Raw genomic sequence first — 14,223 nt, 5'->3', positions numbered from 1 at the left:
CATCTCTGCTACTGAAAATTGCGTGCAAGAAGCCACACACAAAAATAAAATCTCGGCCAATTTTTTAGGGTAAGTGCTGCGTCAGAAATACCTTTAGAAAAGAAATTAATTAAACCCTTAACTAAAAAGTCACAAAGTCCATCATTTCTTGTATTACACCATAATGTCCAGTCATTCAGAAATAAGATTGAAATGCTGTAAGTGTTACTTCAGTCTCAAATAAATCCAGATGTAATATGTATTACCGAACACTGGCAGTCTAAAGAAGAAATTCAGTCAACCTCTATTCCAAGGTACTCATTAACAAGCTTTTATTGTAGGAATTTCTCCACACATGGCGGTACTGCTATATTTGTAAAGGACCAGATAAAATTCAGTGAGGTAGGCCTAAATGAACAGATTGCATTATCTGAAGATAAGGAATTTGAGCTTTCTATGGTTAAGCTGCCTGAACTTAACTATATAATTATAAATGTATACAGAGCACCAAGTAGTAATATTCCAAATTTTATGACCAAATTAGAAGTTCTGCTGAATAGTGTCAGCTCATTAAATATGAGAATAATACTTTGTGGCGATTATAACATTGATTTATCAAAAAACAGTAATGCTAAACTTGATTCGTTAAACATGACCAAATCCTTTAATATGATCCCCACAATACACTCTCCAACAAGATCAACAGAGCATACTGATTCAATAATTGATCAAATCTTCGTAACTGATACTGGTTACAAATTCACTGGCGAAGTACTGAGCATGGGATACAGTGACCATGATGCTCAGCTACTGAGTGTTGACATGGAAAATAGTAAAATCAGCCCCAAAAAAGTATTTCAAATAAGAAACTTTTCAGATGACAATATTAGGATTTTTAACTTCCTATTAGCTAAGGAAAATTGGGACAGTGCTTACATGCAAACAACTGTTGATAATATGTTCTTAAGCTTCCATAACACCTTCCTTTATTACTTTAATACAGAATTTCCTTTTGAAACAAAAACTTCAAGCAATCAAAATAGAAAGTCGTGGGTAACAAAAGGAATCAAAATTTCTAGTGAGAGAAACGGATTTCTCCAATATTGCTCCAAAAAACACATAGTCACTGAAGAATTTTCTGACTATTGTAAAGCCTACAAGAAAACTTATCTTAGAGTGATTAGACAGGCAAAACTTTTATGGAATGACAATTTCATAAGAAACTCTTCAAACAAAATGAAAGCTATGTGGAAAGTTATTAAAAAAGAAACTTGTAGTTCAACACCTAAAAAGGAAAACATTTCTCTAACACTTAATGACTCTAAGGTCACAGATCCATACACAGTTGTAAACAACTTCAATGAATATTTCACCTCACTAGCAGAAGATCTCATTCAGGCAAACTGCAAGGTATCGTTCTTCAATTCCACCAATACGTCAAACAGCACTAATGCTACAATGTTTGTTTATGAAACAAACTCTGATGAAATTAGGAACATAATAAAACTGTTACCCAATAAAATCTCTAGTGGCTATGATGAAGTACCTGACCTCATATTAAAGGTGTGTGCTCCCCATATAGTAAAGCCATTATCAACCATCTACAACCAATCATTAAAAACTGGCATTTTTCCAGATGCTCTCAAAATAGCTAAAGTCTCACCATTACTAAAGAAAGGTTCCGCTGATTTAGTATCCAATTATAGACCATTATCCATATTAAGCATCTTTTCAAAAATCCTGGAAAAACTTTTTTATGACAGGCTTATAAATTTCATAAAAAACCACGCACCAATTAGCATTCAACAACATGGTTTTAGTAAATCTTTATCCACCCAGACAGCAATTTTTGAACTGTTGGACCACATACTGAAATCAATTGACCAACATAATATAGCTGCAGGTATCTTCTTAGACCTCTCTAAAGCCTTTGACGTACTAGATCATAAAATACTGCTTGTTAAATTGGAAAGAAGAGGAATAAGAGGTGTGGCTCACAACTGGCTATGCTCTTACCTACAAAACCGCAGACAGAAGGTATCACTTCAATACGACATTAATGTACAGAATAAAATAAATAACACAGTTTTCCTCTCGGAGGAAAGAACAATAAGATATGGTGTTCCCCAGGGTTCTGTTCTAGGGCCATTACTTTTCCTCATTTACACAGATGATCTTGTTGAACGTATGAGCCCACAAAAAACTATCCTGTTTGCTGATGATACAAGCATAGTGTTGACTGGATCTAGCCCTGAATCCCTTCAGACAATATCTGATAACTCTATGAAAAAACTTTCTGAGCAGTTTAACAAAAATGGCCTAATTGTTAATAGTGGGAAAACTGTATGTATCAACTTGCATCTAATTCCCACATCCAATCAAAAAACTATCCAAGTAAAGTTAAATAATGATAAAATTGAAAATGTAAATGCAACAAAATTTTTGGGTCTATGGGTCCAACAAAATTTAAAATGGGACACACATATAAACAACTTATCAAAGAAACTCTCATCATTGTGCTATGGACTAAGAATACTAAAATCTACTACAAGTAAATCCACACTAATGCAAGCATACCATGCGCAGTTCCACTCATTACTCCGCTATGGAATCATCTTTTGGGGAAATTCAACTCACAGCACAAATATATTTAAACTACAAAAAAGAGCACTGAGGATAATCTGTGGCCTCAAAAAGCTGGAATCCTGTAAATGTCAATTTATAAAACTTAATGTTCTAAGCATCCCATCCCTATTCATTCAAGAAACAATCCTATTCACCAGGGAATACCTCTCAAGAACAGGCAAATTAATCCAAAACAATGATATACACGCTCATTATACCAGAGGGCAATCTAATATCCATCAAATTTTTTCAAGGACATCATCATACCAAAAATATATAACTCATCTGGGTGTCGTATTACACAATAAAATTCCAGAACAAATAAAAACTGCTCCAGATCCAATATTTAAAAATAAACTAAAGGCATTTCTGACAAAGCACTGTTTCTATTCAGTACAAGAATTACTGGAAATGAAAAATTATAAAGTTCCTTTGTAAAATACTGTGATTAGAGTAAAACATTCTGTAGGCAAAATAATAACCTAATTTCTACTATACACAACTATGTTTCAGTTTCACTTCCCCAAATTTTTTAACTCGCTTTCTGAATGTACAAGTACACATTCTATTACTATTAAAACTTAATTGTCTGTGAAATCTCAATGTTAATTTCATGTTTAATGTAGTTTTTAAATGACACTGTCCTTCTGTTGTGTTTCCAGTTGACATTTTCACTATTCTGTAATCTCAGTGATTATTTGCGTAAATTTAAAGTAGCACTACATTGCCTACATGTTTCTGTTGTGTTTCCAGTTGACATTTTCACTATTCTGTAATCTCAGTGAGTATTTGTGTAAATTTAAAGTAGCACTACATTGCCTACATGTTTCTTAGTTCCCCATGTAAATTGTTTGTATTCTCTGTATGTGAAGTTACTATATTAATCAATGAACAATTTTGTGTACATTTTTTTAAATGGCAGTCCATTGCCTATTTTTTTTCTCCAAACTACATATTTGTTAAGAAAAATGACTTGTCCTATATCATGTGTACTTTGTACAATATGTGATCCACAGAATAAATAAACAAATACAATACAATACAATACAGTAAATGAGTTAGGAAAAGTTAAACAATTTGTGACGTATCAAAACGTTTCTGAAGAAATAATGACAGAGTTATTCCATTTTGAGGGTCCAGTGTATGCCGCAGCCATGTAAAGAAGAAAGCATGCAAAAATTATGGACTTTTTTATGAAATGAAGTTTTCTTCTCTGTAGAGGTTCACCTTTTCTCTATTTTGTAAATATCTAGTAGGCTTATATAATGTTTTGTGTATTGTAACTCCTGATGTACTGTATTTCCATTTTTGTTTTGCCAGTATAATGCTTGCTTTCATACATAGGTTTTTCACACTTTTATTTTAGTCCCCTGTAAAACTTATTAGGAAGTTTTACGGCATATATTTTAAAAAAATCTGACCTGTGATTTGTGTTCTACTTTTTTTTGTACAGATTTTTATACTTTTTTAAACAATTGTTTGAGTCTTAAGTATATGATCATATGCAATTTGCTATGCCATATAGTAAGTACTCTCTCATTTAAGATAAACACTCTTAGACAGAAATGTGCTCAGGACTCCAATACATGGACAAGTGACATTCTCTTTGACCTAGTCCATCTATGAAGGCAAGTTTACGGCCTTTTGTTTGTCCTCATAACCCCACCATAACGTGTAAATGAATCACAATGGACACAGACATTGCTGAATCACAGTAGTCGGATGACAGTTACTGATCTGAGTTGGTAAGCCATGCTTTTCTTTTTGGACAGCTTACAACATTTCAGTATTGACAATGAACTTCGGGAAATAGTTACAGTTACTACTAACTGTCAAAAGCCTGTGCACCATATATGTTGTTATTTTTATGTTCTGTTGTTTTAAAACTACTCTGACTTTAGAGCACTTGCCCATGAAAGGTAAAGGGTTCAAATTTGAGTCTTGGTCCAGCATACAGTTTAATCTGCAAGGAAAGTTTCAGATCAGCGCACACAATCTGCCGCAAAATGAAAATTTTATACTTTGAGTTCTGCTTAAGAAATCTGCTATACACACCTAAAATAAAGAGTGGACATACATAAAAATTACACACACTGATAACAATATCACACAAGATATGTTGGCCTATGCACAGAAAATGCTTTCTAGCCATACACATTTCATGAGTCTACCCCCCCCCCCCCCCCCGCTTGAAAAATCTACCTTTCCCTCTCCCCAAAGGACAGTCACCTCAGTTGCCTATTGGCTGTTTGCTACTGACACTCTTTTTGCCCTCTTAGTTTTATTATTCACGCCCCTCACCAAATGCAAAAGCTGTGTCTTTCCAATTTCTTGACGCTTAGAAGTTGAAACCTGTAGAAGACTGCAGTCAACTAAAAGAAGTTTATGGTGATATGGTAATGAACAAAGGATGCAGTGAGAAACTGCTATGAAATGTTCAACTCAACCGAGATTTCCATCAGTCAATTACAAGAATGAAGTGAAATGTTGCTGGACAGATGCATAACACTGGATGAGTTACACATATCTTTCCTAAATCTTTCTCATTCTCAGGTTGGCTAAATTGTGTCACCATCTTTGCTAGAGCAAAATCTGAGCACAATGCGTTCCCTAGAACACCCATACAGAAAGCCCCAATCACTCAAGTGGCATCAATTCCCCTCCCCCACACACACACACACACACACACACACACACACACACACACACACACACACACACAAGAATCCTGAAAATACAAACAAAAGCCTTTTCAACACAAAAACTCATGACAGCAGTGTTCTTTTTGTAGATCTCGTGCAGAAAGGCACTAGGCAAGAATTTTTGATCATACAACCATACAGTCCAGGCCTTACTCTCAAAGACATTCATCTTTACACAAAGGTGAGTCTCTGGGTGGTAAATATTTTGGAAGTTATGTTAATGTAAAGAATTCAGCAAACAACTGATTTAACCAATTGTTATTTCATGTATTACTCTCTAATAAATAAAGGAATTTAAAGACAGACGATTTTGTTATCACAGATGAGAACAATGATCAATTTAAAGTAATGTACAACATTTTTAAGTAACGCTGCTTTGTAACTCCGCAAGCTATCTGAAGATTTTTTGAACTCATATACACAATTTTTAGTATGAGAATTAAGAAAAACAAAAAAGATTTACCTTGAAGACTTCTTGAACAGAATACATTAGTTCTGGACCAACACCGTCTCCTGGTATGAGCGTACATTTTGTCCGTGGTTCAGCTTCTTCTGCTGGTTGCTGTAATATTCCACAAAAGTTACTTCATGTTACTCTGACAAAATGAAAGATAAAAAAGGAGAATATGTAAAGTAACATTCATTTTTATATGACTTTGTAGCAGTGCTATTCACTAGCTCAAACTTATTTTGGTAGCACACTGTAATTAAAGTAAACACAAATTTAGCAATATAATGATCTGACAACACAAACCAGTTCAGAAGGCATTAATAAATTGCAAAGGAAATGTATATAATTAGAAGTTACTAACACCATTATAGCAAAACCAGTAACACCTGAATTACAAAACATTTGTAACCACTCTTGAGAACCAATATGAAAGAAGATTTCTTTCACTGAAGTCATGACAGATGGTGGCTTCACAAAGTTTAATTACCAGAAGCGACAGAAGAGGTTTCACAAGACATTAATTGTAGTTCCAAGACACACTAAACTGAAAATCAGGTCAGCATGATACACTCTAAATGTCGTGAGTTGGTGCTGTACAAAAAAATTGCTGCAATTTATATCAATTGTAGCACAATCGCGGAGGCTCTCAAAGACAGAAATCTTACTAACAGAAAAGTTTTGCCAGCTGAAGCTACTGTCATTCACCAACACCATTCTGAGCTTTTGTCAACTTGCCTCTTCAATGATGAAGCTATAATCAACTGTGGAAATGTCATCTTTGATCTATTGCAACTCATCAAACAAAGTTTCAGCAGGTACTTCTTGTGGCCATCTACTCAGACCAGCTGTTTTCCAGGAACACTAAATGTACAAACAGATTTGGAATTCCAGCTGAATACACACTCACTCATTCCTGACTATGAGCATTGTTAGTATGACAGCCCCAAAGAGATGACACACAACACACCGCCTGTCTGCTTACATCTGCATATGTATTCTGCAAGGCCCCCATACTGTGTGTGACAGAGTGCATATAACATATCAGCATCATTTTACTCTCTCATCATTCCAATTGTAGATGATACATATGAAGGAAGGCTATCTGTGTCCTTATGTGTGAGCCTAAATTTCTCTACTATGCTCAATATGTGAGACATGTTAAAAGAAATAGTAAGATTCTTGATTTATTATTGAATGTGGGCTCTTGTAACCTTCTGAGTAACCTCCTACAAATTGCACTATGCCTCTCTTGCTGTATTTTGCCACTACAGCTGTATGGGCACTTATATTAGAGATGAAATGGATATCAAGCCTAATCTTGTTATCTGGCCTGATACTCAATAGTAGTTCACTATCAGACAGACACTGAATTTCCAACAAAAATTTCATAAAACTGACTAATTCACATGTAAGGTACTCAAAATACAAATCAAACCACAATATCTTCAAATTAAAACCATTTATTATTTATTTCAACATCATCATCATCATCATCATCATCATCATTTAAGACTGATTATGCCTTTCAGCGTTCAGTCTGGAGCATAGCCCCCCTTATAAAATTCCTCCATGATAACCTAAGGACAACACACACATCCATGCCCGTGGCAGGATTCGAACCTGCGACCCTGGCGGTCGCGCGGTTCCAGACTGTAGCGCCAGAACCGCTCGGCCACCAGCGGCCGACTACTCTGTAGTAAAATTCTCATCATCATCATATTTATTTCAACAAAATAAATAAATAAACAAATTATTACTCTTAACTGAATTTGATACAACTTACAGTAAATGAACACCAATTTCTCTGCATTAAGAGGTAATGAACTATTTCATTTGTTATCGTAAACAAGACCAGCTTCGGGGAAAAGTCTTTCACTATCTACACTGCCATAAGGTGCTGAAAGATAAATTCTGGCGAACTAGGATCTAGAGAGGGCTCCGTAGTAAGAACTCATGTTCCAGCTGGAACTCTGGAAACAATCAATGAGCTATGAAACTCACGAAGCATTGTTATGCTAACACATCCAAATATTAGAAGTTACAGAAACTGTTTGAGCATCTGGAATGTTTCTTTTGACTTTTTTTATAATTTCTGTCTTAGATGTCAGGAACAATTTTTTTGGGAATGTATATACATCTTGGCATTTTATAGAATGGTAAAGTTCGTTCCAGGCGTCTTGTAAATCTGGTCCATTCTACGACAGATAATGGCTCGTTATTTGGTGCAATCTTTCTGTTGTGAACTAATGATATTTGACTTTTGCATCATTTACAATCCATAGCAATTTCCTTTCAAATGTTCTGGCATAGTCAATTGCTTTTCAGCTGATTTTGAAGACAGACTTGCACTAAGGATGCTAAAGACATTGTAAGCACGGCTGTGGCTTTATTAATGCTTGTAATTTACCTGGATATTTTGTTTTCAAATGATTTTTTCAAAGTTGACGTACCTGTTAAACACAAAGAAATATTTCATTGGGTTTAAGGTAGTTTAGATATTTTCTATAATTATAAACAGCCTTTTATAGCTATGTTTCATAAAAAAACATCTGCACATCCCAGAAAGTTTAATTAAGCAGAGTTTTTGAAAAATAAGTACCTATTAAATGATATTAACTATCATATCTATGGTCAAACACCCTGTGGATTGGTGTAATAAAATAATTCAAAACAAAAGAATAAAATACAGGAAATTTATTTGCAGTTGCAAATATGAACTAGTTTCAGCCGTATATTAGAATGACGGCAATGAAATCCGGATTTCCTTCTTTAAGCGACCTGTTGCCTTAACAGCTTTGGCTGTCTGGGTACGTATCATGGCCAGACCCAAACTTCCATATGTCACTGTCCTTGTGTTATAACCTGCACCTGTATGTTATATATATTCCCACTCAGGAAGGACATATTTATTGGGGGTCGAGGCCCTGGTCTCGGTGAATAAATATGAAAGAGCAGTTCCTATGTTATTAAGAAGTAAGATGTAATCTTCTTTTCCTTCTTCATTTCATAGAGTGGGGTTACAAGCAGTTCCATTTTCATTGACGTCATCTGATATAAAAAAGAGACCAAAATACTAAATTCCGTCTTCTGAAATTTCTTTGCAAAAGAATATCATGATGCAGTCCTCCATTCGACCATTGAACAGGATCGGAAATGACAGATATGGAAATAAAGTGTGTGCTTAATTGAAAAGGGCTCAAATCACCCAAAGATAGATCACATAACATGATCAGGTGCATAAGGGACTTCCCTTTCTATAGACTGGCGTACAAGCAAAAAGAGGGCGAGTGCATGATGCATTTTGCTGGATTCCACTCTGTTCCACACGACATGCCAACTGTCAGCAATTAGTCGTATGGACCACTGTCGTGTAGGTTACGATACATATTTTGTGCTTGCTTATGACGACTTTGGAGTACAAACTAATGTTCCGTAGATACCAACAATAGTTTCTGCAAGCTTAGAGCATGTGAAACCAACTTTCTTATTGTTTCTTAGAGATCCATAAAGCTGCACTAATTGACCTCATGTTAACTCCAAGTTTCTTGATTTCCAGAAAGTCTCCCACACAGTTCTTATCTATAGCCTAGTAAACAAATTAAGCATGTACAATATATCAGAACAGTTACACAACTGAACTGAAGACTTTATAATCATTAGTTGATATTGGCGGATATTCTGGAGAGTGTTGCAATTATTTTGGTGATGATATTTTTTCGGTAATAGTTAGATCTGTGAGTTGTCATCTGTTGGTGTCTGGAGTTTTATGCCTTTTGTCCAGCTTCATGCCCTTGATCGGGGGTCCGGGTTGGTGTCTGGCATAGCCGGCAAAAGGTAGCCTGTGGGACGTTGGCAGAGCACCAGCAGCCAATGGGAGACGACCAAGACAAGAGGTAGTTGATGGGACAACGTTTTAGGCAGTATCCATCCAGTCAGGTGCATGCTGGCTGGTGGGACATTGGCAGAGTTCTGGCAGCTGGAGGGAGACCAGTGCTTTCACCAGTGGGGGCCATTGGATGTGATGGTGCCGACGGGCTTGGCCAGGAAATGACGTCCTAGGTGGTGTTCAAATGGTGTTTAGGTTGGAGCCCAGTTGGAGTCCTAGGCTGCACTGAGTCAATGTCTGGTGGGAATCTTAGGCTGTGTTGAAATTGCTGCTGGTGAACACTACCGACAGATGACCTGCAAGTGCAGCCAGCATTGAGACTGAAGTGTGAGTGACTGCTGTCAGCTAGTGGCTGTGCAGCATCTTGAATAATACAGCAGAAGGATTTGTCACATGACATGCAGAAGCAACATAGTCCATGCTCCCAGCTCTGCAGTTATGAAAGTGGTGGTGGTTATTGTTTAACGTCCCGTCGACAACGAGGTCATTAGAGACAGAGTGCAAGCTCGGGTTACGGAAGGATGGGGAAGGAAATCGGCCGTGCCCTTTCAAAGGAACCATCCCGGCATTTGCCTGAAACGATTTAGGGAAATCACGGAAAACCTAAATCAGGATGGCCGGAGATGGGATTGAACCGTCGTCCTCCCGAATGCGAGTCCAGTGTGCTAACCACTGCGCCACCTCACTCGGTAGTTATGAAAGTGTGCACTGCTCATGCCTCCAGTGAAGCCCACTGGAGACTGGCATGTACACAGAGAAACATGTTGCTGCTGTTGTCTGGCATGTATATATAGGGATGTGGTGGTGTCATCTGGTGTGTACAAAGACCAGTGGGTTGCTTTTGCTGTCCACCAATGTTCATCAGCACACAGTGTGTTCGGCAAGCATTGGGATTGCCATGTGCATGTCATCTGAAAACTACCTTGAGCAGTTAAACAGAGAACCGACTCATGGCGATAACATATTAGACCTTCTGGTGACAGACCCGAACTATTTGAAACAGTTAACGCAGAACAGGGAATCAGTGATCATAAAGCGGTTACTGCATCGATGATTACAGCTGCAAATAGAAATATCAAAAAAGCTAGGAAGATTTTTCTGTTTAGCAAAAGTGTATCGTAGGTCTCTAGAAGAGCGTAGCGTTTTCAAGAAGGGACGTCAAACAGATGTGCAGAACTATAGAACTATATCTTTAACGTCTATCAGTTGTAGAATTTTGGAACACATATTATGTTCGAGTATAATGGCTTTTCTGGAGTCTAGAAATCTACTCTGTAGGAATCAGCATGGGTTTCGAAAAAGACGGTTGTGTGAAACCGAGCTCGCGCTATTTGTCCACGAGACTCAGAAGGCCATAGACACAGGTTCCCAGGTAGATGCCGTGTTTCTTGACATCCGCAAGGTGTTCGATACAGTTCCCCACAGTCGTTCAATGAACAAAGTAAGAGCATATGGACTATCAGACCAAATGTGTGATTGGATTGAAGAGTTCCTAGATAACAGAACGCAGCATGTCATTCTCAATGGAGAGAAGCCTTCCGAAGTAAGAGTGATTTTAGGTGTGCCGCAGGGGAGTGTCGTATGACCATTGCTATTCACAGTATACATAAATGTCTTTGTGGATGACATCGGAAGTTCACTGAGGCTTTTTGCGGATGATGCTGTTGTATATCGAGAGGTTGTAACAATGGAAAATTGTACTGAAATGCAGGAGGATCTGCAGCGAATTGATGCATGGTGCAGGGAATGGCAATTGAATCTCAATGTAGACAAGTGTAATGTGCTGCGAATACATAGACAGAAATATCCCTTATCATTTAGCTAAAATATAGCAGGTCAGCAACTGGAAGCAGTTAATTCCATAAATTATCTGGGAGTAGGCATTAGGAGTGATTTAAAATGGAATGATCATATAAAGTTGATTGTCGGTAAAGCAGATGCCAGACTGAGATTCATTGGAAGAATCCTAAGGAAATGCAATCCGAAAACAAAGGAAATAAGTTACAGTATGTTTGTTCGGCCACTGCTTGAATACTGCTCAAGCAGTGTGGGATCCGTACCAGATAGGGTTGATAGAAGAGATAGAGAAGATCCAACGGAGAGCAGTGTGCTTCGTTACAGGATCCTTTAGTAATCGCGAAAGCGTTATGGAGATGATAGATGAACTCCAGTGGAAGACTCTGCAGGAGAGATGCTCAGTAGCTCGGTACGGGCTTTTGTTGAAGTTTCGAGAACATACCTTCACCGAGGAGTCACACAGTACGTTGCTCCCTCCTACTTATATCTCACGAAGAGACCATGAGGATAAAATCAGAGAGATTAGGGTCCACACAAGAGGCATACCGACAATCCTTCTTTCCACGAAGAATACGAGACTGGAATAGAAGGGAGAACCGATAAAGGTACTCAAGGTACCCTCCGCCACACACCATCAGGTGGCTTGCGGAGTATGGATGTAGATGTAGATGCAGGCTGGTTTCCGTTGGATGATGTATGGAGTACGGCTACCTCTTGCCTGCAAATGTATGTACTGGTGGCAGTAATAGCTTTGTGACTGGCCTAGCCACAATACTCCTTCCACTCATTAAAGAGATGGCAGAGCCATTAACGTACTGATGGGCTCGGCCAGTGTGGAAGAGGCGGTTGGGCAGTGGCGAGCCATTGGCAGCCGTTGGGAGACAATTGCAACAGTTGGTGTTGTCATGACACCAAAGGATCAGTCAAAGACACAACCGAGAAGGTCTGGTAGGCAAAACAGGGCCCTGAGCAATACGTGTGCATGGTACACACCAAATGGAAATGGGTCCGTGACACCAACACGCTAGAGAAAATATGCCATTCGAAGCATCAGTGCGAGTGCAATAGAAGGAAGAATCAGATTGAGAACAGACACAAATAGGCAATGAAAAATGAGCGAAACTCTATTGCACAGATGAGGCACCAGAAAGAGAGATGAAGCCATGCCTGGAAAGCAGAGTCCGATAAGGCAAGACTCCATGCTGACAGAAGAAATGCCCACGCTGTAGGCGAAAGGGGCTGTGCCAGTAGCAAATGTGTGCATTGTGTAGGCACAAAAACTGAAGTCTACAGATCCATCCAGAATTTGGATGCAGACTTGGTAAGGGGCCATGCTGGTGGTGGAAGAGTGAACCGCACTGTCGAAAGAGTGAGGCATCCAGGTGTGGGAACAGAAAGAAGGCCATGCCAGTTACAAACAGCGCAGCCACAGAGCCAGCCGCAAGAGTAGCAATTCCAAATGCAAAGAATTGTGATCCCATCATCCTGGTATGGCAGCAGAGGCAGGACCACGCATGATAATGTGAGAAATGGCAACGACGAAGCATGGTGTGGAATGTGCCACCGTTGGTGCAGCTGGATGCAAGTTGGCCAGTGGGAAACTGGCAGAGCACCGGTGCCTGATGGGAAGACCAGGGCTCAAACCAATGGCAGCTGCCAGAGATGTGATGTAAACCAATGGCAGCTGCCAGAGATGTAATGCTGGCAATGGGCTTGGCCAGGGCTACAATGTCCAGAGACGATGCTGTTGCAGCCTTGTCCGGACAGCACATGGCGACAGTTGCATCCTGAGTGGACAGAGCCATGTGACAGCCCTAGAAACGCCAACAGAAGCCTCATTATCTTTCCAGTGCATTGAGCCACTCTTGGAAGGAAGTCTGGCCACAGATGCAGGCTTCTGGTTAGAAGTGTGAAAAACATCAGTTGGGTCAGTAGCAGGCGGCCGGCACACAGGACAGTGGCAACAGACAAGGCAAGTTACAGAGGTTGGTTGGTCAGATTAATGATAAAGGAAACCAAACTACGAAGTCATCAGCCCTCCCACTCAAACAGGCAAGTAGTCTAAACTATACAACAAAGAATGACCTAGTGCGTTAAAAAAATGGAAAGAAAACGCCAAGGTCTATCAGAGGTCAACAAAGCCTAGAGAAAGGAACAAAGGAGAAGGCTGGGAAGGAAGAAAGACAGGCACAGTCAGGGAGCAGCAGGAGGTCCTCAAAGGAAGAAAGTGCAATGTGGGACATAACCAACCACCCCCATTTACCAGAGGCACCTCACCGAGCAACACCCAGAAAAGACTAGTGATGTGGACAGGTTGAGAGGAGGACAGGAAATGAGGGCTGGGTCAGACCACCAAACCCAGGCAGCCACTGCCCATTTGAGGCAGAGGAGGCAACAAGGCTCCCGCCAACCCCTCAAGGGGATGAAAACACTGAGGTTCCCTCCCTTAGAGAGAGAGAGAGAGAGAGAGAGAGAGAGAGAGAGAGAGAGAGAGAGAGAGAGAGAGACAGTGATAACAATCTGCTTCAAAAATAAATCGTAAAACTAGGCAAGCTGTTGAATCATCATCCTCGAGGGGTAGCAAGTCAGGAATATTATTTAGTCTGTCACAGGATAGCTAGATTAGAACAGTCCAGCAAAATGTGGACCACTGTCAAATGGGCACCACAATGAAAGAGTAGACCATGACTTTGTCAAGGATGGCCAATGTGGTGCTGGTTAACCACTTGGAGGACCTCCACAAATTCAGTCTGCTTTATCACTTGTAGTTTGACAAAGTCAGA

At 39.3% G+C, this 14,223-nt stretch overlaps 1 protein-coding gene across 1 annotated transcript in view; it reads right to left on the bottom strand.

The window, feature by feature from the left end:
* LOC124787924 (probable isocitrate dehydrogenase [NAD] subunit beta, mitochondrial) overlaps window positions 1–14,223 on the bottom strand; it is a 71,659-nt gene that overhangs the window by 46,463 nt on the left and 10,973 nt on the right. Inside the window, exon 3 of the mRNA XM_047254911.1 lies at window positions 5,770–5,868. Within this exon, the coding sequence (XP_047110867.1) occupies window positions 5,770–5,868 (99 nt within the window). The remainder of the gene's footprint in view (window positions 1–5,769; window positions 5,869–14,223) is intronic.

This window comes from Schistocerca piceifrons, chromosome 3 (assembly GCF_021461385.2).
Source record: "Schistocerca piceifrons isolate TAMUIC-IGC-003096 chromosome 3, iqSchPice1.1, whole genome shotgun sequence".
Taxonomy (NCBI): Eukaryota; Metazoa; Arthropoda; class Insecta; order Orthoptera; family Acrididae; genus Schistocerca; species Schistocerca piceifrons.
Note: the sequence above shows the minus strand (reverse complement) of the source record. Positions and strands in the feature narration are given on the sequence as shown.